This window comes from Stegostoma tigrinum, chromosome 11 (assembly GCF_030684315.1).
Source record: "Stegostoma tigrinum isolate sSteTig4 chromosome 11, sSteTig4.hap1, whole genome shotgun sequence".
Classification (NCBI taxonomy): Eukaryota; Metazoa; Chordata; class Chondrichthyes; order Orectolobiformes; family Stegostomatidae; genus Stegostoma; species Stegostoma tigrinum.
In genome coordinates, this window is record NC_081364.1 from 67,737,442 (window position 1) to 67,765,439 (window position 27,998).

Sequence of the window (27,998 nt, forward strand, 5' to 3'; positions counted from 1 at the left end):
ACAGATTGGCGCCTTGTTGATTTAAGAAGTTAACAGAAGTGAGTTTACAAAGCTGGAGAACCTGTGATGCGATGTGATGCATTCCTTCCAGTTAGGAAGCTAGAACTAAAATTGTTTCACAGCATTCAGTAAATTCATTGATTTCATCATATCAAAGAGGAAATTGTAGATGTGGGATAATTAACCCAAGGTTTGATGATGGCCCAGAACAGATTACTCCATCTCGGAGATGGGCAACGATTAGGGGAGTTCTATGGGTTCAATTTAGCCAGGTGTTTGCTGAGAGAGTTATTTGGAGTTTGGGCATCATGCGGCTTGCAGGTCTTTAAGAGAAAGCCAAAGGAAATGATCCTTCCCTCAGCCTGCACTGTAGAGTAACTTCATCATTGACCATGTGGGATGTGGATGAGATTTAAACTGTGTTAGCGTAAGAAACTAGAACGTTACTTGAAACTAGTGGAAGAATCTGCAGTGGTCCCCCCAGAGACTTCTGGTAATGATTGCATCTGGCAGATTTGCTTGGAATATTAGAAAAGTAACCAGAGAAGCGAATGTGTACCTAATAGACAAGAGAGAGTAAATGGAGGAGCTGAGAAAAGATTCTGTGGCTATGTGGCAACTGTGGAAATACTAAAGAAGTGACTATCTTTAAGACTGATTAGCTTATACAGGCAGTTTTAGTGAACATAGGAGGTAAATCAGAGCACATGGTGTACGTAGTTATGAACCACATTAAGTTAATAGTGCTTTGTTTTGTTTGAGTCTTTTACACACAATGTAATTTGTTTCACTATTTAAAAAGTAGCCTCATGGTGTACTTTCAGGAACAAAAACTGGAAGTTGCTGGAAAAGCTCGGCAGGTCTGGCAGCATCAGTGAAGAAAAACATCAGAGTTAACGTTTCAGGTCCGGTAACCCTTTCTCAGTAACCGGACCCGAAATGTTGACTCTGATCTTTTTTCTTCACAGATGCTGCCAGATCTGCTGAGTTTATCCAGTAACTTCCTGTTTTCGTTTCTGACTTACAGCGTCCGCAGTTCTTTCGGTTCTTATCATGGTGTACTTTGACTGGTTAAAGGAAAACATCAGAATTCTTTACAAAGAAAAGCTAGATAGACTGGGATCTATTCCACCACAGTGTAGCAGGTTGAGAGATGACCTGACAGAGGTTTATAAAACCATGAGGGACATTGATAGGGTTAATGGTAGGAGTTGTTTTCCTAGGATAGGGGATTTCAAGACTAAGTGCATATTTTTAAGGTGAGAGGAGAGAGATTTAAAAAAGAGATGAGGAGCACATGTTTTACTCGGAGAGTCGTTTCTGTGTGAAATGAATTTCCTGAGGAAGTGGTGGATGTGGGCACCGTTACTAAATTTAAAAGACCCTTATGTGAGAAAGGTTTGGGGGAAATGGGCCAGGAGCTGGTGGGTGGGACTAAGTTAGTTTGGGATTATGTTTGGCATGGACTGGCTGGACCAAAGGATCTCTTTCCGTGCTGTCTGACTCTATAATCCCCAACTGGATCACAATACCAGTTTTTCACTTCCCCCTTTTCCCTTCGCTTATTTTCCCAGCTTCCCTTTGGGGAATTTCCAAACAGATTGAAGAGCTCTTGACCTAGTGTGAAAATCTACAGGATCACCGAGAACTTGTCAGAAGCAAAAACCTGGCCAAACGTGTGAGAAATGAGGAGATGAAGCAACAGTACAACCAACTTTATGGTCATTCGAATATCTTTCTGTGATCGTCTGCAGGTCAGCCAGTGGCATTGACAGAGAGAGTACTGAGTGAGTGACAATCCTTTAATAACGCACCTGAGATTGGGGACTGAACAAACACAAAAAAGGACCGAAGACAAATTGAAAACGAGGAGCTCCATGGGAGTCTGAAGGATGTCCACGGATGGAGGACACAGTTTAAAGCCAAAGGGAGGTTGTCAGTTTAAACTGTGGAAGAGAGAGTGCCTGCTCCAAACATGGAGATATTGCTTGGTCCACAATCCCAAGCCATGGCAAAGAAGGAAGTACAAGGCTTAAGCAGAGAATTTATCATCTGTGATCATCATTAACAGGTCAACAAGCTGAATCAGCAGCAAGGAGTCCTGCTGCTGAAGGAAATTCTGTTGATTACAAGCTCCCCAGATACGGTAATTGACCAGCAGCAACATCTACAATGATGGGAAGGAGACCCAGGAGACAAGAGATCTGTCAGGAGGGAACAGATCCATAGATCAGCTCTCATACAAGAGAGCTACCATTCTTTGAAAGTCCAAAGAGAGTGCTTCCTGAGGAAAGTGTGGAGCATTTTGTCTGAGACAGTAAGAACTGCCAATGCTGGAGCCTGACATAACATAGTGAGGAACTTGGAGGAACACAGCAGGCCAGGCAGCATCAGAGGAGCAGGAAAGCAGAGGTGTCAAGTTGGGATCCTTCTTCAGAAAGCATTCAATCTGCTTGTGTTTGAGAAGGCACAAACCTGGGGGAGGTGGGCTCAGGGTGAGTGTAGTGAGGTCATATCTGGGACTCTATGATGTGTTTACTATGGGGAGAAAGCTTTGGAGAAGATGTTTTGTAAGATATATTTTGAGGGGATTAATGTCCATATTACAATGGTGTCCACTGACAATCTGTGGCAAAGACAGTGAACTCTAAGCTGGGGAATAGATGTATCCAGACCATCCTCCCCGGGGAGAATGTGCAAACTCCACACAGACAGTTACCTGAGACTGGAATCGAACCCGGGTCCCTGGCACTGTGGGGCTGCAGTGCTAACCACTGAGCCACCTTGCTGCTCCTTTTTGCTACCTATCTCTGAACTGTGCCTTTTCTACGAAGAGATTCCTCTACTTTAATCATTAGTTAGAAGCAGGGCCAAGCAAAGGCAAAAGAGGATTACTTTTTTAGAGTCTAGGCCTGAAACGTCAGCTTTTGTGCTCCTAAGATGCTGCTTGGCCTGCTGTGTTCATCCAGCTCCACACGTTGTTATCTCTTATTACTGACATTCTTAACCAATACCACACACACCCAGCAGAAATAACACTGGATGATAGTGATCATCAGCTGGTAAAGTATCATCAACACAGGTCCTTGTATTCCATGAGCCTTGCTGCTGTTCACTGTTCTTTGTCAAAATCCATTTAAACGACATCCACCATGTGACCTCCATCAACCTTCTCTGTAACTTCATCAAAAATGCTCTTTTGTGATTGGTCAAGCACAACTGTCTTTTTACAAATCCACATTGGCTCCTCTTAATCCAAGCTTGTCTGAGCACCTGTAAAGTTTGTGCCCAGATTATTTGTTGTTTATATAACCTTACCCACTACCGGCATTTCCTAGGATTGTCCTCACACCCCTTCTTGAGTATGACTGTCACTTTTTGGTCTTCCTCTGGATTGAATTGTATTTGCCACTAGTCAGCCCATCCATAACCTCCTGTAATCTAAGGCTGCCCTCCTCATTACTTACCACCTCACCAATTCTTATATCATTAGTAGTCAGTAAATATTCCATCTTGTCCATAATGGGACTCAAAGCCTCTCTTAATACTTATTTACTGTTGACAGGGTGTTAGATTTCTCGATTTCCTTTCCGTCGACTGCAGTTCCGTTCTCTTCTTCTTCTGTTACTCCGCACTCTGCCTATTGCATTTGTCCTGACTCTCACTGGAGGAGTTTACACGAGACCCATCATTGGATTTTATTTCATTTCATTGCAATCTCTCAAACCTGCAAGTTTGGTTCCTGCGTTTCTCAGCTTTCAGACAGCTCTGCCCATCATGATATGTATTGTGTACAGTTTTGGTCCCCTTACTTGAGGGACAGAGGTAATTGTACTGGGGGCAGTTCAGGGGAGGTTCATTAGATTGATTCCAGGGATGAGGTGTTTGCCTTATGAAGAGAGGTGGAGCAATTTCTAAAGTTTAGAAGAATGAGAAGAGTTTTATTTGATGTATACAAGACGCGAAAGGGGACCAAGGAAGGAGGTGCATGGGGGATGGTTTCCTGTGCAGGTGAACGAGAGATCATAATTTTATGGTAAGGGTAGCAGATTTAAAACAGAGGTGAGGAGAAATTACTTCTCCCAAAGGGTCATGAGTCTGTGGAATTCACTCCCACAGAGAATGCTGGAAGCTGGAACACTGAGTAAATGTAAGGAGGAGACAGAGTTTTCATTAGCAATGGGTTGAAGGGCAATGGAGAGCAAACAGGAGAATAGAGTTGAAATGGGACTGGCCATTGTAGTATTCAGAAGTGGAGCAGGCTTGAGGGACTGAATGGTCTAGTTGTCCTGCTGCTACAAGAGCTGTGGGATCCACTGTGTGTGAGCAAGAGAGGGGTGGGGGTGGGGGAGGTGAGTGCTTAGGGATGGGGCTGTGGCTCAGTGCTGCCTCAGGAGGGGCATTGGCAGACTTGCACTGCTTCAGCATGGTCAGAAAGACAAGGCCACAAGCTGGGATTGATGGGAGTGAGACCAGAGAGAGCAGCTTTATATTTTGAGCAGGCTCAGGGTGCCAGCTCCTGAATATGTTACCATAAATCTCAGCACCATGTGTGATGCCAGGGCAACTGCTGAGCTGTCAGCTGTCAGAACAAGCTCACACTGAGCTCTCACACAGAACCACAGCATCCTGGTTAACTAGCCCAAGCATTAAACTCACCGGCTCAGAGATGGAGTCACACTGGGAGGGGGACTGAGATTGCATCTGAGACCCAGCAAAGGCAGGGACAGAAAGAAAGGTGGAGAGATAGGGCTGAGACTGAGGGACAGAGAGAGAGAGAGAGAGAGAGATAAAAGAGAATGGAACCAACAGAGAGATGGAGGAAGGGAGATACTGTGACAGAGTTGAGAAAAGCAAAGAATCAGGAAGAGTAGAATAAGAAAGGGAAATGAGGACTGAGGCTGAGATAGAAAGAGGTAAAAGAGTTGAGAGATAGAGACATCTAAGAGTTGGAGAGTGAGAATAAGAGACCGAGAAAGAGAAATGGAAAATTGGAATGAGATAAAAAGAGAGAAAGGGACACGGAGAGTGAGAATGAGACAGCAATGGAGACGGACTGAGGACGGGCAAGATGGTGGTGAACACAGTCCAGTCCTCTTGGAAAACCAGCCTTTCGACCTATCTACACTTCCATCTATACTTCCCACTGCCTCAGGAAAGCAGCCAAGATAAAGCACCCCAGTTATATTCCCTTCCACCCTCTTCTGCCAGGAAGATTTAAAAGTTTGAATACACGTATAAACTTTTAGTTTAGGCAAGATTTAGGGAGCATAGGATGGGGAAGGAAACTGCAGGGGATGGGCACATTAGAAATGTGGAGCCTATTCAAGGAAAAGCTCCTGAGTGTCCGAGATAAGTATGTACCTATCAGGCAGGGAGGAAGCTGTAGAGCGCGGGAGCTGTGGTTCACGAAGGAAGTGGAATCTCTGGTCAAGAGGAAGAAGAAGGCTTACGTTAGGATGAGATGTGAAGACTCAGTTAGGGAACTTGAGGGCTACGAGGTAGCCAGGAAAGACCTAAAGAGAGAGCTCAGAAGAGCCAGGAGGAGACATGAGAACTTGTTGGCGAATAGGATCAGGGTAAACCCTAAGGCTTTCTATAGGTATTTAAGGAATAAAAGAATGACGAAAGTAAGATTAGGCCCAATCAAGGATAGTAGTGTTAAGTTGTGTGTGGAGTCAGATGAGATAGGGAAAGCGCTAAATGAATATTTTTCAACAGTATTCACTCTAGAAAACGACAATGTTGTCGAGGAGAATACTGAGATACAGGCTACTAGACTAGGTGGGATTGAGGTTCACAAGGAAGAGGTATTAGAAATCCTACAGAGGGTGAAGATAGAGAAGTCCCCTGGGCTGGATGGGATTTATTCTCAATCCTCTGGGAAGCCAGGGAGGAGATTGCCAAGACTTTGGCATTGATCTTTAACTCGTCATTGTCTACAGGAATAGTACCAGATGACTGGAGGATAGCAAATGTGGTTCCCCTGTTCAAGAAGGGGAGTAGAGACAACCCTGGTAATTATAGACCAGTGAGCCTTACCTCAGTTGTTGGTAAAGTGTTGGAAAAGGTTTATAATCATCTAGAAAAGAATAAATTGATTAGGGATAGTCAGCATGGTTTTGTGAAGGGAAGGTCGTGCCTCACAAACCTTATTGAGTTCTTTGAGAAGGTGACCAAACAGGTAGATGAGAGTAAGCCGGTTAATGTAGTGTATATGGATTTCAGCAAGGCGTTCGATAAAGTTCCCCACAATAGGCTATTGTACAAAATGCGGAGGAATGGAATTGTGGGAGATATAGCAGTTTGGATCGGAAATTGGCTTGCTGAAAGAAGGCAGAGGGTGGTAGTTGATGGGAAATGTTCATCCTGGAGACCAGTTACTCGAGGTGTACCGCAAGGGTCGGTGTTGGGTCCACTGCTGTTTGTCATTTTTATAAATGACCTGGATGAGGGCGTAGAAGGATGGGTTAATAAATTTGCAGATGACACTAAGGTCGGTGGAGTTTTGGATAGTGACGAAGGATGCTGTAGGTTGCAGAGAGACATAGATAAGCTGCAGAGCTGGGCTAAGAGGTGGCAAATGGAGTTTAATGCAGACAAGTGTGAGGTGATGCACTTTGGTAGGAGTAACCGGAAGGCAAAGTACTGGGCTAATGGTAAGATTCTTAGCAGTGTAGATGAGCAGAGAGATCTCGGTGTCCATGTACACAGATCCTTGAAAGTTGCCACCCAGGTTGACAGGGCTGTTAAGAAGGCATACAGTGTTTTAGCTTTTATTAATAGAGGGATCGAGTTCTGGAACCAAGAGGTTATGGTGAAGCTGTACAAAACTCTGGTGCAGCTGCACTTGGAGTATTGTGTATAGTTCTGGTCACCGCATTATAAGAAGGATGTGGAAGTTTTGGAAAGGGTGCAGAGGAGATTTACTAGGATGTTGCCTGGTATGGAGGGAAGGTCTTACGAGGAAAGGCTGAGGGACTTGAGGCTGTTTTCATTGGAGAGAAGAAGGTTGAGAGGTGACTTAATTGAAACATATAAAATAATCAGAGGGTTAGATAGGGTGGATAGGGAGAGCCTTTTTCCTATGATGGTGACGGCGAGCACGAGGGGGCATAGCTTTAAATTGAGGGGTGAAAGACATAGGACAGATGTCAGAGGTAGTTTCTTTACTCAGAGAGTAGTAAGGGAATGGAATGCTTTGCCTGCAACGGTAGTAGATTCGCCAACTTTAGGTACATTTAAGTCATCATTGGATAAGCATATGGACGTACATGGAATAGTGTAGGTTAGATGGGCTTGAGATCAGTATGACAGGTCGGCACAACATTGAGGGCCGAAGGGCCTGTACTGCGCTGTAATATTCTATGTTCCATGTTCTATAAACAGATTCAAGAACAGCTTCAGCTTATCAGACCTCTGAATGGGCTTCTCAAATGTTAATGTTGATCTCTCTTTCTGCACCTTCTCTGCAGCTGTAACACTGCATCCTGTACTTGATAACACTGTATCCTGCACTTAGTAACACTGTATTCATCATTTGGTAACACTGTATCCTGCACTCGGTAACACTGTATTCTGTACTCGGTAACCCTGTATCCTGCACTCTGTAACCCTGTATCCTTGACTTGGTAACACAGTGCCCTGCATTCGGTAACACTGTATCTTGCACTTGGTAATACTGTATCCCGCACTCGGTAACACTGTATCCTGAACTTGGTAACACCTGTATTCTGTACTTGATAATACTGTATCCTGCACTCAGTAACACTGTATTCTGCGCTCGGTAACACGGTATCCTGCACTCGGTAACACTGTATTCTGTACTCGGTAACATCGTATCCTGCACTCAGTAACACTGTCTCCTGCACTTGGTAACAATGTATTCTGTGCTTTGTAACACTGTATCCTGCATTCTGTAACACTGTATCCTGCACTTGCTAACACTGTATTCTGCACTCAGTAACACTGTATCCTCTGTTCAGTAATACTGTCTCCTGCACTCGGTAACACTGTCTCCTGCACTCGGTAACACTGTATTCTGCACTTGGTAACGCTGTATCCTGCATTAGGTAACATTGTACTCTGCACTCGTTAACACTGTATCATGCACTCTGTAACACTGTACCCTGCGCTCACTAACATGGTATCCTGTACTCTGTAACACTGTATTCTGTACTTGGTAACACCGTATTCTGTACTTGGTAACATCGTATCCGGCACTCATTAACACTGTATCCTGCATTAGGTAACACTGTATTCTGTACTCGGTAACATTGTATCCCGTACTCGGTAACATTGTATCCTGTACTCGGTAACACTGTATTCTGCACTCAGTAACAGTGTATCGTGCGTTCTGTTCTGCTACCTTGAAGCACTTTGTAACGTACAATGGCTGTGAGCATGCAAAACAACTGTGCTTTTCATTGTATCATGGCACATGTGATAACAACAAATCAAATTAAATCAAAGCAGAGATATCTGACACACAAAGTGAGAACAGGACAAAGGAGACTGAGACTGAGGTAGACAGAGTCAGAAAGAGCAAGAGGGGTATTCGAGGGCCGCAGAAAGAACCAGAGAGAGCCACAGAGGTATTTGAGGGACACAGGCAGAGCCAGAGAGAGTAAGAAAGGTATTTGAGGGACACAGGCAGCCAAAGAGAGCGAAAGGGGTATTTGAGGGACACAGACAGAGCCACAGAAAGTGAAAGGGGTATTTGAGAGCCTCAAGGTCCATAAAGTGGCTGGGACCAGGCTCATGAGGACCTAGACTGAAGGAAGTTGAAGAAAGCTGATTGCCACTGTCTATTTGCCAGTCATTTCTGCAGTGTTGGAGTGCGAGGTAGTTGGGGGGGGGGGGGGGGGGGGTGGGTGGTGCGGTGGTGAGGCAGGACTCTCACTACCCATTGCCTGGTTGTGGGGGGGTGAGGGGGATGGTGTGTGGGGTAGCACAGGCAAGTGTCAGCTGGAGACGGCTGTGAATGACAAACTATCTGACCTCAGGCCTTGGGTTCACCACTGCATACGGCTGCCGCTCATTTCCTGATAGCCCAGTTCCCAGTAAAACTATTACTCTCTCTCACTCTGACTATCAGTCCTTCAACCTACACAGCTGGAGGGATCTGCCTGACCACTGATTTAACTGTGTACTGTTGAAACACATTGGTAAACATAGAGTTCTCTCAGGCCCATGTGCTTTGTTGCTGAAACTGACCAGTATCCCAGGATCACTCTGGGATGTGATAATAATTACCCAACTCCATTCCACTCCAAATCTCCTCTTAAAACCCTTCACCTCAGTACCCTCCACCCTCACCTCTCAGTCTCTACCTGTGCATCAACGCCCAGCTTCCCTCTCCCATGTAAGAGTTTGAGGCGTGACCTCATTGAGGTTTATAAAATCATGAGGGACATCGAAAACTGGAATGGCCAAAGTCTTTTCCCTAGGGTGGTGGGAGTTCAAAAATAGTGAGCATAATTCTGAGAAGAGAAAGATTTGGAATCGACTTGAGAGGCAACCTTTTCACACAGAGGGTAGTTCGCATTTTGAATGAGCTGCCAGCAGTAGATGCAGGTACAGTTACAACATTTAAAAGACATTTGGACAGCTAAGTGAAAAGGAAGGGTTTAGAGGAATAGAAGCCAAATGCAGGCAAATGGGGATAGTTTAGTTTGGGAAACTTGCTTGGCATGGGCAAGTTGGACCGAAGGGTCTGTTTCCATATTATGTTAGTCAATGACTCTGCCTGGGATAGTTGTCCTTCTCTTATCCATGAAACAGATATCTGTCATCATGTCGTATCCCAGTTAGTGAAGGAGAGAAAAGTAGCTAATCTCGATATAATTTCTGATTTATTTACAGACTTACACATTACATACATACACCTAATCCAAAGAAGTCAACGATTTATTCTGTGTTTTTTTTCTTGTGGATGTAAATCCCCAATAAATGTCCCATCTCTGTACAGTTAATGTTCAATTAAAACACTGAGCCCCTTTAATTTGTTAATTAAGTTAGAGATGTGGGTGACAGTTTAATTTAAAAAGACCCTTTCCATTATCCCATCAACCTGCATTAGCTGGTATCACCCACTTTCTACTTTATTACTTTATAGGCTCTACGTAAATATAAGATTTTATTTGTTGTTGGACAGCAAAGCTTGTTCACTCGGACAGGGTCTGTAACCGCCAACATCTGGCTTTAATTGTGGATGTGCAAAAATTGGGAGATGCTAATGGGTTAACAGTGAGCTTTGGGATCCTGGGGGTCGGTGTCAATTGCAACATCCAGGCTACCCAGTCCTAATGCTGAGGGGATTATAGCAGAGAGTGAGGCACAGATAGAGAGAGAGAGAGAGAAACAAGTATACTTAAATTTTCAGGCGACCGCAGGCTGTGGAATAGAAATATTAAAGTAAACGGATTAGGAGGTAATGTAACACATCGGATAGGAAAGAAAGAAAGAATGTGAAAGAGCAAAAGAGAAAGAGAGTAAGAGACATATAGAAAGACACGGAGAGAGAGAGACAGCAAGAGGGAGACTCACAAAGAAAGACAGAAAGGGAACAATAGAAAGAGGGAAATAAAGAAAGAAAGAGTGAGGATGGAGAGATAGGGATGGAAACAGACAGACGGAGAGGGGGCTATAGAAAGGCAGTCTGAGTTTGGATCCCCTGTAGTTGAGAAGCTGGTGCAGCACCTCCATCTGGTGGAAAGAGCCAGTAATGACAGCCAAACCACAGGCAGCTCTGTTCCAAATTCCATAGGGGTTTCTCGCCATCGTGCTGCACTATTGAAGTGGTAGAATTGACAACGTTGCACTTTATAAAGCTGGGCCTCAACGCAGAAAGAGCTGGGAAGGTTCAAAATGGAAAATAGAAATGAAGCCTACAGCAAATTGAGAAAGTGTGAGCAGGCCAGCAATAATCAAACAAGATAGTAACTCTCCCACAGGCCAGGGTGAATAAAATGGGCCTGTGTAATTGAAAGGATGAATTCATGGCACACATGCAGTTTTCTAAACAATAGGTGCACTTTGATCCCTCACTGGACGGGGTGAGAGGTGACGAGAAGGGGAAGTAATTGGACAAGTTGGCACTGAGGAAATATTCACCCTCTTTCTCGCTACCTCACCGATGAAGTTGCAGGAGCAACTTTCCGAGCTCACCACCAATTAAAAAATTAACAGATACTCAGGCCCCATCGTCCCCACCATCTCAACCTCCCCAGCAGATGGGAAACAAGGCCTGGATCCCTGATGGCTGCTGGAATTCAGGCTCATTGAGCGGAATATTGGGAAAATCAGAGGCATGGATAATTGGCGTGAGGGAGGGAGAGAGGATGCGCGCACAGAAAGCTAACACCCTGTCCTTGCCTCCAATTGCCCCAACCCCACACTCCCTACTGTTGCCTTATGGCATACATTCTAGATCAGAGAAACCTACATCTTACAGAGTCACATAACAATCGCAAAGTGCAACAGCATAAAGCTAACTGCTTCTCCTTCAGTTCCTCTCTCAGTGCAGTTGGGTCAGTGTAGGGTGTTCAGTCAGTCAGCAATGTGTATGCTACGTAACCATAGACTAGTCTGATTTTATAGCCATGTAAACATAGAGTGCTGTTCACAAACTTCAAGACATCTGAGGCCCTCTTGCTGTGATATAATGAAGGGGCTGTAATCCACAGCTTTGGGTTGTGTGCATTGGAGAATGTTTGACATGTACATAACAAGCATGACTTGTAAAGACAAGTGTAGTAAAAGACAAAATTGATTCTGTGTAGCATTTTGCATATTGTCAAATGTGGACAGTCATATGCTTCAAACTGTTCACATCCAGACAAATTTAAGAAATGAAGCGTATTTTTTTGAAAAATCCATTCCAGTCATAATTTTCGCAAATGAAATTATGTTTTAACTGGAGAACGTTTCATTGTTATAGACCACGGTTTAACTTGATTTCGAACATTGATGAAAATGGGTAAAAACAGGAGATTAAAAGCTTTAATTTGAAGAAGTTCCAGTATTACAGACACCACACAGATCCAAGAGGAGTCTGGAAATTAAGAGAACAATTAGGAAGGCAAAGAGAAGTCATGACAAAATATTGACAGGCAAAATCAAAGATAGCCCAAAGATGTTTTCAAAATATATCAGCAGCAAAAGGAAAGAGTACAATCCATAAGAGACAGTAAGGGTGTGGACGCAGACCATATGGTTCTTGCTTTAATGAATATTTTGTCTGTTTCCACAGAAGTGGGAAATGAAGTAGACTCTGTAGCTATGGAGGAGGACTGTGAATTATTGTACAGAACATATATTAATGTAAGAGGATAAATCAGCTGGGAGGAAGTGTATCTCCAGTTACAAAGACATCCAGGGATAATTTTACAGAAGTTCTGATCATTGTTTTTCAATCCCCTGATTACAGGCTTGATATTGGCTGACTAGTGAGCTGCTAATTTTTAGGAGCAAATTACTACAGATGATGGAATCTGTTCTGAAAACAATAAATGCTGGAGATCACAGCAATTCAGGCAATGTCTATGGACAGAGAGCAAGCTAATGTTTCGGGTCTAGTAATTCTTCATCGGAGCCAATATTGAACCCTGGTTTAAAAACTGAGCAAAGTGACAGATCTGTCTTTATTTATTCCTGGCTGGTGCAACATTTATTGTCTGTTTCTAGTTGCCCCACTTGAGAAGGTGGGGGGTGAGCTGCCTTCTTGAACCCTCCTGCTGTGGGTTGACTTACAATGCCCTCAGGGAGGGAATTCCTGGATTTTGACCCAGCGACAGTGAAGGGACGGCGATATATTTCCAAGTCAAGGTAGTGAGTGGCTTGGATGGGAACTTGGAGGTAGTGGTGTGTCCATGTATCTGCTGCCCTTGTCCCTGTAGATGGAAGTGGTCGTGAGTTTGGAAGGTGCTGTCTGAGGATCTTTGGTTAATTTCTGCAGTGCATCTTGTAGATAGTACACACTGCTGCTACTGAGCATCAGTGGTGGAGGGAGTGAATGTATGTGGATAGAGTACCAATCAAGTGGTGGCCTTATCCTGGATGGTGTCATGCTTCCTAAATATTATTGGAGCACCATACCTGGCAAGTGGGGACTATCTCATCAGACTTCTGACTTGTGCCTTGTAGATGGTGGACAGGCTTTGGGACGGTGGGATTAAGGAGGTGAGTTACTCATTGCAATATTCCTAGCTTCTGACCTGCTCTTGTAGCCACTACTTACATGGCAAGTCCAATGAGTTTCTGGTCAAAGGTAACCCTCACAATGTTGACACTGGAGGATTCAGTGATGATTTAGTCTTTCAATATCAAGCATTGGTGGTTAGATTGTCTCTTACTAGAGATGGTCATGACCCAACATTTGAATGGTGCAAATGTCACTTGCCACTTTTCAGCCCAAACCTGAATATTGTCCAGATCTTGTTGCATTTGAACATGAGCAGTATCTGAGTAGTCATGAATGGTGCTGAACATTGTGCAATCATCGGTGAATGTCCCCACTTATGACCTTATGATGGAGGGAAGCTGGTTGATGAAGCAGCTGAAGATAGTTGGGTCGAGGACACTACTCAGTGCAGTGATGTCCTAGAGCTGAGATGACTGATCTCCCACAACCACAACCATCTTCCCATGCGTCAGGTATGACCCCAACCAGCAGAGAGTTTGTTCCAGTTCTCACTGATTCCAGTTTTCCTAAGGCTCCTTGATACGACACTCGGTTGAATGCAGCCCTGATGTCAAGGGCTGTCACTGTCACCTCACCTCTGGTATTCTGCTCTTTTGTCCATGTTTGAATCAAATCTATAATGAGGTCAGGAGCTGAGTGGCCCTGGCAGGATCCAAACTGAGTGTCACTGGGCTACTTGGTAGCACTGTTGATCCAGAGTAGACTGATGGGACAATAATTGGCTGGGATGGATTTGCCTCGCTTTTGAATGTGGGATATACCTGGGCAATTTTCCACATTGTTGGGTAGATGTCAGTGTTACAACTGTACTGAAAGAGCTTGGCTAAGGGAGCAGCAAATTCTGGAGCACAAGTCTTCAGTATAACTATTGGAATACCCTTCTCTGCTGCTCCTCCATTGTCTGCTTATTGGCTGACTGAGGGCTGTAATGGTGGGACAGGAAGGCCCTCAATGTCAATGAACAATGTTTTGATGCGTAGGAAAGGACCTCTATGAGCTGTTTTGTAGCCAGTGGATTGCCTGTACTTGCACTTTACCCATGCCTGGGGGTCTGGTGGTTAGGATTTGGCACTTTTAGGCATGGTGGTTAGCACTGCTGCCTCACAGCACCAAGGACCTGGGTTCAGTTCCACACTCAGGGTGTGGAGTTTGCACATTCTCCCCGTGTCTGCATGGGTTTCCTCCAGGTGCTCCGGTTTCCTCCCACAGTCCAAAGATGTGCAGGCTAGGTGGATTGGTCATGCTAAAATTGCCCATAGTGTCCAGGGGTGTTTAAGTTAGGTGGATTTGACATGGGAAATGCAGGGGTAGGGGAATGAGTCTGGGTGAGATGCTCTTCTGGGTGGACTTGCTGGGCCAAATAGTCTGTCCCCAAATTGCAGGGATTCTATGACTGATGTCAGGCTACTCCTCTCTTGAATGACAAAGTTGCATCTTGCTGCTTTCCAAGCCTCCATATGTATTCCGGAGTCCAGGAAAGTCTGGAAAATCATAGTGCATTAAGCAACCCCGCAACCTTCTCAAACCTTTGGTTGTAGATCATTGGGCCCAGCAGATTTAATCTGGAATCTCTCTAAGGCCTTTCTTCTCTAATATAGAACATCCATCATTTTAATTCAAGTTGCATTATGTCTTTGGTTCCCTGTTATCTCTACAATGTTCAGCGTGCCGCCTACTGTGAAGACATAGATGTGATTTCTTTAATACCTTGACCAATACAACAATATGGCAGCACAGTGGCTCAGTGGTTAGCACTGCTGCCTCACAACACCAGGGACCTGGGTTCGATTCCACCCTCAGGTGACTGTCTGTGTGGAGTTTGCACATTCTCCCCATGTCTGTGTGGGTTTCCTCCCACAGTCCAAAGATGTGCAGGCTGGGTGGATTGGCCATGTTAAATTGCCCTTAGTGCCCCAGGATATGTAGGTTAGCTGGGTTAGCCATAAGAAATGCAGGGTTACGGGAATGTGGTAGAGGGGTGGTTCAGGGCATAATACTCTTCAGAGGGTCAGCGTGGACTTGTTGGGCTGAATGGCCTGTTTTCATATTATAGGATTTCAATAGAATGTTCCTCATTACAATTTCCTTCTTGTCTGCCTCTAAGGGATCATGTTTACTTTAGTTTCATTTTAGCGTACTTATAAAGCCTCTTAAAATCTTTTTAAGAGAATGTTTCTTACTCATTTACCCCCATTTCCTATTTTCTCTTGGCATTTTCTTGGTCACCTTCGCCTATTTTTTAAGACTGTTCCAATTTGCAGACTTGCGACCACTTCTGTCAAAAATTGTAATAATTGTAAGTCTCCTCTTCTTTCAGTTCTATTCTCGACGTCTCTGTCATAGAAACTTCAAATTATTTTTAGCACTGGAGATCATGCAGCTCATCTTGCCTGTACTGGCCAAACAGAAGTTGTTCAGCTTTAACTCCCAATTTGTACATATGATTGTACAACCAGGGTCACTTGTTTAAAAATAAGGAGAAATGGTTTATCATTGAAGGTTTGTGAATTTTTGGGAACTTCATTCCTGAAAATGCAATGGAAGAAGGCTCCTCAAATGTTTTTACAGCAGAGGTTATTGAAGGGTGAAGCAGATATGAGGTGCTGAGTGGCCTGCTCCTGTTCCAAATTCATCTGCTATTTCAAATGCACATACAAGGACGTTTTAAAAAATGTGACGAGAGTTTGTCTGTCTACCACTCTTTCTGACAGAGCTCCAAATCCCCACCACCCTCTGAATGACAGAGAACAAAATAACTCCTCAAGCATTCCCTAATGGTTCCACCAACCACATTAAATTTACACCCGTCCAGTGATTAATCATTCCACTTGGCTATTATTCTCCAGCCTTGGCAACATCCTGGTAAATCTCCTGTGTGATCACATCCGTCCTGTAATGTAGTGGCCATAACTGTACTCAGTTCTCTCGCTGTGATCTAACCAGTATTTCAGACAGTTCTAACGAATACCCTTTATGTACTCTAGTCTGTGTCCAAGACATGAAAGCATTCTCTATACATTTTTCACCATCTTACCAACCTGTCCTGGTACCTTGCAGGATTTGTACCTTCACTGATCCTCTCCACCTCTGTTTCCCCTCATTTATGGTTTATGGTGGATACCTTTATCAGTTTCACCTCCTTCATGCATCAGCTCACTCTTCTCCTGATTGAATTACGCCAACGATTTAACTGCCCATCTGGCCAGAATATTCATCACGTTCTACAGTCTACAAACAGGAAGCCTACAGTCAACCCCCTTCACAGTTGACTAAATGGCCATTTTTTTGTATCTTCTGCAAACTTCTTAAACATGTCCACGCCCCACCCCACCTCCCACCCCCAATGCTTGTAATTAAGTCTCAGTCTTTGGTATCTAAAACAGTGACTTTCAATTTACTGACAGTCTGCCACACTAGAATTTGTCAAAAGCCTCTCTGATATCCATGTAGATCACCTCAAACATCTGCCCCTCAACTTTCTTTGTTACATTCTACAAGCATTCAATCAAATTAGTCAACTACAACCTTCTCTGAACAAATCTATGATGATTGTTTTTGATTAAACTGTGCCTTTCTAAATGAGGATTTATACAGTCCGTCAAAGCTTTTTCCCCAATAACACAACCAACATCAGGTTTAACCTTACCCATCTGTAATTATTGAGCTGCCCCAGCATCAGCATCTTGCTGATTACCATCAACCAGAAATTGAACTGGTTTTGCCATATAATTACAGCGACTACAACAGCAGCTTAGAGGCTAGGGGAGAAAAACTTTGAGATATAACTACCTTCTAAAGCCTGGAAAGCTGAACAGTGGCCATTTTCCAAAGACTTGGATCCAGCCTGATTTCTTTTTGTTTTGTTTTTCCTACAGCACAGGAACAGGCCCTTCGGCCCTCCAAGCCTGCGCCGATCAAAATCCTCTGTCTAACCTGTCATCTATTTGCTAATGGTCTGTGTCCATTTGCTCCCTGCCCATCCATGTACCTGTCCAAATATATCTTAAAAGACGCTAACGTGTCTGCGTCTACCACCTCCGCTGGCAACGCGTTCCAGGCACCCACCACCCTCTGTGTAAAGAACTTTCCACGCATATCTCCCTTAAACTTTCCTCCTCTCACTTTGAGCTCATGACCCCTAGTAATTGAGTCCCCCACTCTGGGAAAAAGCTTCTTGCTATCCACCCTGTCTATACCCCTCATGATTTTGTAGGCCTCAATCAGGTCCCCCCCTCAATCTCCATCTTTCTAATGAAAATGATCCTAATCTACTCAACCTCTCTTCATAGCTAGCACCCTCCATACCAGGCAACATCCTGGTGAACCTCCTGTGCACACTCTCCAAAGCATCCACATCCTTTTAGTAATGTGGTGACCAGAACTGCACACAGTACTCCAAACGTGGCCGAACCAAAGTCCTATACAATTGCAACATGACCTGCCAACTCTTGTACTCAATACCCCGCCCAATGAAGGAAAGCATGCCATATGCCTTTTTGACCACCCTATTGACCTGCGTTGTCACCTTCAGGGAACAATGGACCTGAACACCCAGATCTCTCTGTTCATCAGTTTTCCCTAGGACTTTTCCACTTACTGTATAGTTCGCCCTGGAATTAGATCTTCCAAAATGCATCACCTCGCATTTGCCCGGATTGAACTCCATCTGCCATTTATCTGCTCAACTCTCCAGTTTATCTATATTCTGCTGTATTCTCTGACAGTCCCCTTCACTATCTGCTACTCCACCAATCTTAGTGTCATCAGCAAACTTGATCAGACCACCTACACCTTCCTCCAGATCATTTACATATATCACAAACAACAGTGGTCCCAGCACAGATCCCTGTGGAACACCACTGGTCACAGGTCTCCAATTTGAGAAACTCCCTTCTACAACTACCTTCTGTCTCCTGTTGCCCAGCCAGTTCTTTATCCATCTAGCTAGCACACCCTGGACCCCATGTGACTTCACTTTCTCCATCAGCCTGCCATAGGGAAACTTTATCAAACCCCTTACTGAAGTCCACGTATATGGCATCTACAGCCTTTCCCACATGAATTAACTTTGTCACGTCCTCAAAGAGTTCTATTAAGTTGGTAAGACATGACCTTCCCTGCACAAAACCACGTTGCCTATCACTGATAAGCCCATTTTCTTCCAAGTGGGAATAGATCCTATCCCTCAGTATCTTCTCCAGTAGCTTCCCTATCACTGACGTCAGGCTCACCAGTCGATAATTACCTAGATTTTAATCTGAAGACTTTCGGTCTGTGGCTGTCAGCAATTTGATTGCGTCAACAGGAAACCCAGCGTACCACATGGATTCATCATGCTCAATGCTTCATTTACAGACCCGTGATCAACACTATTGATTTTCTTTTGCAAAAACCTCTGCACCGCCTGTTACTTGTGCTGCATGCCTGTTTGGGATTAAGGCAATTTAGTTCTTACTCTGGATTATAGCTCATGTGTTATAATAATTAGGTTACCTTGAGCCCAAAAAAGGAGCCTATTAAAAGTTTCTTATTCTGGATTGAAATAGAAATGAGAAGGATTTGGCATTTCCCTTGACTGAATGAACACATATATACCAACGATGGAGCTGTGGGACTCGATTACCAGCACATTCCTCCAATCATAGCCAGAACACAGGAGAAAAATATATTTACAATAGTGAAAGATCAGGTATAAAAGGCTCTTGGGGATATGCAGGAATGCAGAGTTCAGGTTAAAATCAGGTCAGCCATGATGTTGTTGAATAGTGGAGCAAATTTCATAGGCTGAATGTTATACTCCTAATCTGTACATTCTTTAAAAGATATATTGCCAAATCTTTTCACTGGTAAAGCCAAAAAAAAAGCAGCTTTTGTAATACCAGATGGACTTTATCAATGTAAAAGCATACCCTTTGGAATGAAAAACACACAACCTTCCAATGATTAACCAACAAAGTGACCAAAGGGTTATGTAATAGTTTTTAAAAAAAAAACAAAAGATGCTGAAAATGAGAATGCAACATTGAAATTGCTGGGGTAACTCAGCAGATCTGGCAACTGTGGAGAGAAAGCATAGCTAATGTTTCAGGTGTATTGACTCTTTTTACAATAGAGTAACTACAATGAAAATTTGCTTACTTTCAGCTTAACCTGGAAGAACATTTACACCATTTGAGACAATTGGTTATCAACTGGCTAAGAGTGAATTTGCCATAGTGGAAATGACTTCGGCTGCACAATGGGGCAAGACCAGGTCACAAGACCAGGTCATACCTAGATAAGTGAAAATAAAGGATATTTTAGATCTTCCCACACCCAAGAAAAAATTGCTAAATTCTGTGTGGACTTTATTAGTGATTTGCTCTAATCTGCTGAACTCTAGGTTGCTTCCACAAATTTGTTTTTTTTTATTCTTTCACAGGATGAGGGCATCACTGACCAGGCAGCATTTATTGGCCATTTCTAATTACACAGAGGGAAGTTTAGTCAACCACATTGCTGTGGGTCTGGAGCCACATGTAGTCCAGACCAGGTAAAGATGGTCCAGGTAAGGACCAGGTAAGTTTCCTTCCCTAAAGGACATTGGTGAACCAGATGGGTTTTTCCAACAATTGACAATGGAATCACAGTTATTATTACATTCTGAATTCCAGATATTTTATTGAATTCAAATTCTACCATCTACTGTGGCGGGATTCAAACCTGGGCCCTCAGAATGTTATCTGGGTTTCTGGATTAACAGACTGATGATAATATCGCTAGGTCTTTGCCTCCCCATTGAAGAATGCATAAAATTGGAAAGGGACAAATAAACGTCAGCGTGCCTTTGATGATTTCAGAACTGGAAAAATTCCTACACAGGTTTTAACAGCCTTGAACTATGAGAAGCCATTCAAACTGCTTGTTGAATCCAGGGATTTTTGCTGTTTGGATGCCATTTTACAAGAACAAGCTGGGGATTTTACAAACCTGTCACAATGCTTTTCAACAGATATATCTGAAAGAGGAAGAAAGAGACATGCTAAAATTCTGTTTGCCTTTCTTACTACCTGCTGTACCTGCATACTAATTTTCTGAATTAATGCACAAAGACACTCAGATCCCTCTGCACCAAAACACTGAGGTTTCTTTCGAGTTAGATAGTAAATTTGTTTTCCTATTCTTCATATCAAAATGAACCTGTATTTGTGCTGGTACTACTTATGAATATAACAGTAGGTTATGCACCAGAGATGATCTATGAGGCTTGGTCAGATATTGCACCTGGATTTGAAAGGTACAGTGATACCCTGTCCCCGATCGCACAAAGAACAGACAGCAAGTTAACAGTGGAGGTCTTTATTTAAGTACAGTACATGGACTGCTGCTGACAACTGCAACAATCAATAAGCTGTGGATGCCATTGATAGGGTGGAGCAGCAAGAAGCTTAACCTAGTCATCACTGAAGGAATTCAAATGTTTCCCAGCCTCATTCACATCTGTAGCACTGAGGGTGCCACCGCTCCTATTATTGGCTGGAGCAGTGTACATTCATAGCTTCACACTCTGCGCTGATAGGAAGAACACAACACTTTATTTTGAACCTGTTGACTTTTAAAAAAAAATCTCATTCCAAGCATCATCATCTACCATAGGGTTTCATAAAACTGCCATTTTAGAAAAGGCAGGAGTGGCCAGTTTTCAGTGATCCTGTTTACCTCTTCTGTGCTCGGACAGCCAGGAGTTGGGCAATAGGCATTGGGCTCACAAGTTGTCACTTCATTTGAATTATTCAAACTCTTTGCTGCTGTTTGAATGTTAAAAACAAAATCTCTTAAGTTGGTATTTGTCTCAAGCAATGAGGGAGCACTGAGATGCTCTTGAGTGTCACTCTTCAAGTCTGTTAGTCAAAACGGGATAGGGTTGCGTTCAGGGAGTAGGCAAGGGATGTGTACGTCAAGGGAGGAGTGCATGGGTTTTGAATGCAGCAAGTAGGAGCTCTATTAGATATCCCTAATAACTGTGGCATCATCAGTCCACAGGATGCAGCACTGTCATTTGGCCAGTGTCAGGAGGAGGCCGTGACTTAGCAACAATTACTTCAAGTCCATCCCAGTCTTGAGTCTTTCAACCCAGGTCATGGTAAAGAGACTGACATAACAACCCTGGATCAACCTGCTGATGATGGAATGTGCTCTTATTTCAGTGAGCTACTTCTCCATAAAGCAGGTCTGGGCATAGTCAAATTAAATACAAAAGATTACTCAGAAAAATAAACAAAGTACACTGTGCACTAAATTTTAGGCAGCAATGCTGTTATCGATTCCATTCTCCCCTGTCCCCTAACAGCGATTTGGAGATGGAGTGGGGAGGGGTTATTGTTAAATAACCAAGCTCACAGCCCTTCCGTCCATCTATCCTCACTCAGTCTGTACTTGTGCTGGAGGAGAATTCACAGTTATGACTCAAATGCCAACTAATTTGCTGTGACCTTCAAACGCTGTCAGCAACTCCCAGTCAAGGATAGAGGTGGTGTCTTTTCCATCTCCGATTCCACGTGTATTCCATTCACTGGGGCCCACGTCCTGGGCTTGGGGTCACGTCAGAACAGGAATGAGTTGCCCCAGGGAGCCACTGATGGCCTGCCAGTTCCTCCAGGTTAGGCCCAGAAAGACCAGGAAGAACAAAGTGCTAAAAGTCCTGCTGCGCGTCTTCATCAACGGCACCAGTGTGGACACAAACACCAGGAGGACGGCCATGACAGCCAGCAGCACGTTGATGAGTTTCCCCAGGAGGGTACGCGCTGTGCCGTTCTCCAGGCCCTCCAGTTGTACCACCTGCTGCTGCTGTTGCTGCAGCTCCATCTTGGAGATTCGGGTCTGACACGCCTCCAGGGCTTCCTGAGAGAGAAACAACAATGCAGCCCTTAGCCCACTGGGAGAAGCATGTTACCCGACCCCCCCCCCCCCCAACACCACGAAATGGCAGGGGAGGGGTGGGGCAACCTGCTACCCTGCAGCAAGCACCATTCGCCTCCACAGGGTGAAACCCATTTACCGCCCTCACACACAGGGAGAAATCCACTTAACCCCTGCACCCACCCAACACCCCCCCCCCCCCCCCCCCACAGACAGGGCAAAACCCACTTACCACCCCCTCACTACACACAGGGAGAAACTCACTTAGCCCCCCCACATACAGAGAGAAACCCACTTACCCCATCCCCGCCATAGAGAGAAACCCATTTATCCCCCGACACACAGGGAGAAACCCACTTACACCGCACTGCTCCCCCCCCACCCCTGCCCCACACACACACACACACACACACACACACACATATATACAGGGAGAAACCCACTACCCCCACACACACAGGGAGAAACCCATTTACCCCACAGGCATTGTGCATCACAGGTCTGAAGAGGAGTAGGGAACAGAGGGAAAGGAGCAAGAGATTAAACAGAGTATTAGTGAGTCAGGCATTCACATTCTGGGCTGGGAGCAATAGGTGATAGATGGTTGATACCATCGTACTATCAATGTGCTGGCTGACATGAGGAATTCCGCAGTGATTGCTGATCTGACTGTATACAATGACAGGCTGCACACTGACCTGGATGTCTCGGGCTCGCTCATAAGACTGGTAAGCAATCTTCTCCTCCATACTCGCCAGCTCCTGCTTGAGGTTATGAATCTCGTTCTGGTGAAGCTCAGTCAGATCATTCAGCTGATCCTCGAGTCGCTCACACCTATCACATGTTAAACAGTGGAAATCAGAGTGAGGTACATCCCACTTCACAACAAGGCTGCACACACAAAGCCATTCAATTTCACTTTAGAATGGGAGCTAGAGAGCCAGACACAGGGAGACAGGGCAAGGAGCCGGAGAGACAGTCGGACATAGGACACCAAGAGGGTAGACACACACAGGGCAAGAAACAGGAGGAGGGCAGGCAGTTACACACATTGAGAGAAAGGACAGTTAAGCTATTGACCTCCTCCAAATCCATTTCCTCTGCCACAGGTCTCTGAGCAGTTGAATTCATCGAATCTTAGTCTGGGGCTACGGTCTCTCTCTCACGCTGGCAGTACCATACCCGTCTCCCTCCACTCCACACCCTCTGACTCTCTCTGAGTCTGGGGGAACCCCTCTCACCACTACCTCTCTCTTTTTCTCAGTCTGGGGGCACCGTCTCTTTCTCCCTTAGTCTGGGGGTACCATCTCTATATTTGTCTGTCTCTGTCTCTGTCAAACTAGGGGTGTCTCTCTCACCCTCAGTCGGGATCACAGACTCACTCTCTGTCTGTTTGACGGTAATCTCTCTCTCAGCCTGGGCACACCGTCTCTCTCTCTTTCTCTCTCTCTCTCTTTCTCTCTTTCACACAGTCTGGGGGCACCGTCTCTCGCACACACAGTCTGGGGGCACCATCTCTCGCACACACACACAGTCTGGGGGCACCGCCTCTGTCTCTCTCTCGCACATACAGTCAGGGGGCACCGCCTCTCGCACTCACACAGTCTGGGGGCACCGCCTCTCGCACACACACACAGTCTGGGGGCACCGCCTCTGTCTCTCTCTCGCACATACAGTCAGGGGGCACCGCCTCTCGCACTCACACAGTCTGGGGGCACCGCCTCTCGCACACACAGTCTGGGGGCACCGCCTCTCTCTCTCTCTCTCTCTCTCGCACACACAGTCTGGGGGCACCGCCTCTCCCTCTCTCTCTTGCACACACAGTCTGGGGGCACCGCCTCTCCCTCTCTCTCTTGCACACACAGTCTGGGGGCACCGTCTCTCGCACACACACACAGTCTGGGGGCACCGCCTCTGTCTCTCTCTCGCACACACACACTCTAGGGACACCGTCTCTCGCACACACAGTCTTGGGGCACCGTCATTCTCTCTCTCGCACACACAGTCTGGGGGCACCGTCTCTCGCGCACACAGTCCGGGGGCACCATCTCTCTCTCTCTCTCTCTCACACACACACACACACACACACACACACACACACAATCTGGGGGCACTGTTTCTCTCTCTCTCTCTCTCTCGCACACATTGAGAGAGGCGGTGCCCCCAGACACACTCTCTCACACAGTCTGGGGGCACCATCTCTCTCTCACACACACAGTCTGGGGGCATCGCCTCTCGCACTCACACAGTCTGGGGGCACCGCCTCTGTCTCTCTCTCACACACACAGTCTGGGGGCATCGCCTCTCACACACACAGTCTGGGGGCATCGCCTCTCGCACTCACACAGTCTGGGGGCACCGCCTCTGTCTCTCTCTCACACACACAGTCTGGGGGCATCGCCTCTCACACACACAGTCTGGGGGCATCGCCTCTCGCACTCACACAGTCTGGGGGCACCGCCTCTGTCTCTCTCTCGCACACACATTCTGGGGGCACCGCCTCTCGCACACACAGTCTGGGGGCACCGTCTCTCGCACACACACACACAGTCTGGGGGCACCGTCTCTCGCACACACACACAGTCTGGGGGCACCGTCTCTCGCACACACACACAGTCTGGGGGCACCGCCTCTCGCACACACACACAGTCTGGGGGCACCGCCTCTCGCACACACACACAGTCTGGGGGCACCGCCTCTCGCACACACACACAGTCTGGGGGCACCGCCTCTCGCACACACACACAGTCTGGGGGCACCGCCTCTCGCACACACACACAGTCTGGGGGCACCGCCTCTGTCTCTCTCTCGCACATACAGTCAGGGGGCACCGCCTCTCGCACACACACAGTCAGGGGGCACCGCCTCTCGCACACACACACAGTCAGGGGGCACCGCCTCTCGCACACACACACAGTCTGGGGGCACCGCCTCTCGCACACACACACAGTCTGGGGGCACCGCCTCTCGCACACACACACAGTCTGGGGGCACCGCCTCGGTCTCTCTCTCGCACATACAGTCAGGGGGCACCGCCTCTCGCACACACACACAGTCAGGGGGCACCGCCTCTCGCACACACACACAGTCAGGGGGCACCGCCTCTCGCACGCACACACAGTCAGGGGGCACCGCCTCTCGCACGCACACACAGTCTGGGGGCACCGCCTCTCGCACGCACATACAGTCAGGGGGCACCGCCTCTCGCGCACACACAGTCTGGGGGCACCGCCTCTCGCACACACAGTCTGGGGGCACCGCCTCTCGCACACACAGTCTGGGGGCACCGCCTCTCGCACACACACACACAGTCTGGGGGCACCGCCTCTCGCACACACACACAGTCTGGGGGCACCGCCTCTGTCTCTCTCTCGCACATACAGTCAGGGGGCACCGCCTCTCGCACTCACACAGTCAGGGGGCACCGCCTCTCGCACTCACACAGTCAGGGGGCACCGCCTCTCGCACACACACACAGTCAGGGGGCACCGCCTCTCGCACACACACACAGTCTGGGGGCACCGCCTCTCGCACACACACACAGTCTGGGGGCACCGCCTCTCGCACACACACACAGTCTGGGGGCACCGCCTCGGTCTCTCTCTCGCACATACAGTCAGGGGGCACCGCCTCTCGCACACACACACAGTCAGGGGGCACCGCCTCTCGCACACACACACAGTCAGGGGGCACCGCCTCTCGCACGCACACACAGTCTGGGGGCACCGCCTCTCGCACGCACATACAGTCAGGGGGCACCGCCTCTCGCACACACACAGTCTGGGGGCACCGCCTCTCGCACACACAGTCTGGGGGCACCGCCTCTCGCACACACAGTCTGGGGGCACCGCCTCTCGCACACACAGTCTGGGGGCACCGCCTCTCGCACACACACACAGTCTGGGGGCACCGCCTCTCGCACACACACACAGTCTGGGGGCACCGCCTCTGTCTCTCTCTCGCACATACAGTCAGGGGGCACCGCCTCTCGCACACACACAGTCTGGGGGCACCGCCTCTCGCACACACACAGTCTGGGGGCACCGCCTCTCGCACACACACAGTCTGGGGGCACCGCCTCTCGCACACACACAGTCTGGGGGCACCGCCTCTCGCACACACACAGTCTGGGGGCACCGCCTCTCGCACACACACAGTCTGGGGGCACCGCCTCTCGCACACACACAGTCTGGGGGCACCGCCTCTCGCACACACACAGTCTGGGGGCACCGCCTCTCGCACACACACACAGTCAGGGGGCACCGCCTCTCGCACACACACACAGTCTGGGGGCACCGCCTCTCGCACACACACACAGTCTGGGGGCACCGCCTCTCGCACACACACACAGTCTGGGGGCACCGCCTCTGTCTCTCTCTCGCACATACAGTCAGGGGGCACCGCCTCTCGCACACACACACAGTCAGGGGGCACCGCCTCTCGCACGCACACACAGTCAGGGGGCACCGCCTCTCGCACGCACACACAGTCTGGGGGCACCGCCTCTCGCACGCACACACAGTCTGGGGGCACCGCCTCTCGCACGCACACACAGTCTGGGGGCACCGCCTCTCGCACACACACAGTCTGGGGGCACCGCCTCTCGCACACACAGTCTGGGGGCACCGCCTCTCGCACACACAGTCTGGGGGCACCGCCTCTCGCACACACACACAGTCTGGGGGCACCGCCTCTCGCACACACACACAGTCTGGGGGCACCGCCTCTGTCTCTCTCTCGCACATACAGTCAGGGGGCACCGCCTCTCGCACTCACACAGTCAGGGGGCACCGCCTCTCGCACTCACACAGTCAGGGGGCACCGCCTCTCGCACACACACACAGTCAGGGGGCACCGCCTCTCGCACACACACACAGTCAGGGGGCACCGCCTCTCGCACACACACACAGTCTGGGGGCACCGCCTCTCGCACACACACACAGTCTGGGGGCACCGCCTCTCGCACACACACACAGTCTGGGGGCACCGCCTCTCGCACACACACACAGTCTGGGGGCACCGCCTCTCGCACACACACACAGTCTGGGGGCACCGCCTCTCGCACACACACACAGTCTGGGGGCACCGCCTCTGTCTCTCTCTCGCACATACAGTCAGGGGGCACCGCCTCTCGCACACACACAGTCTGGGGGCACCGCCTCTCGCACACACACAGTCTGGGGGCACCGCCTCTCGCACACACACAGTCTGGGGGCACCGCCTCTCGCACACACACAGTCTGGGGGCACCGCCTCTCGCACACACACAGTCTGGGGGCACCGCCTCTCGCACACACACAGTCTGGGGGCACCGCCTCTCGCACACACAGTCTGGGGGCACCGTCTGTTTCTCTCACACAATCTGGGGGCACCGTTAGTCTCTCTCTCACACAGTCTGGGGGCACTGTCTCTCGCACTCACGCAGTCTGGGGGCACCATCTCTCTCTCTCTCGCACACAGAGAGAGTGACGGTGCCCCCAGACTGTGTGCGAGAGAGCGCGAGAGAGCGCGAGAGAGCGCGAGAGAGCGCGAGAGAGCGCGAGAGAGCGCGAGAGAGCGCGAGAGAGGCGGTGCCCCACGACTGTGTGTGCAAGACAGAGGGAGAGACAGTGCCCCCAGACTCTCTCTCTCTCACACACAGTCTGGGGACACCGTCTCTCTCTATCTCTCGCACACAGTCTGGGGACACCGTCTCTCTCTCTCACACACAGTCTGGGGGCACTGTCTCTCTCTCTCTCGCACACACAGTCTGGGGGCACCGTCTCTCTCTATCTCTCGCACACACAGTCTGGGGGCACCGTCTCTCTCTATCTCTCGCACACAGTCTGGGGACACCGTCTCTCTCTCTCACACACAGTCTGGGGGCACTGTCTCTCTCTCTCTCTCTCTCACACACA

At 47.7% G+C, this 27,998-nt stretch overlaps 1 protein-coding gene across 6 annotated transcripts in view; it reads right to left on the reverse strand.

The window, feature by feature from the left end:
- Positions 1-20,540: 20,540 nt before the first annotated feature.
- The window catches only part of LOC125460529 (transmembrane and coiled-coil domains protein 1-like), a 55,681-nt gene continuing 48,223 nt past the window's right edge, over positions 20,541-27,998 (reverse strand). For all 6 annotated transcript variants that reach the window (XM_059649541.1, XM_059649539.1, XM_059649542.1 and 3 more), the window contains 2 exons: positions 22,801-22,936; positions 20,541-22,084 (listed from right to left, as the gene is read on the reverse strand). In XM_059649541.1, the coding sequence (XP_059505524.1) occupies positions 21,782-22,084; positions 22,801-22,936 (439 nt within the window). In that variant the 3' untranslated portion in view covers positions 20,541-21,781. The remainder of the gene's footprint in view (positions 22,085-22,800; positions 22,937-27,998) is intronic.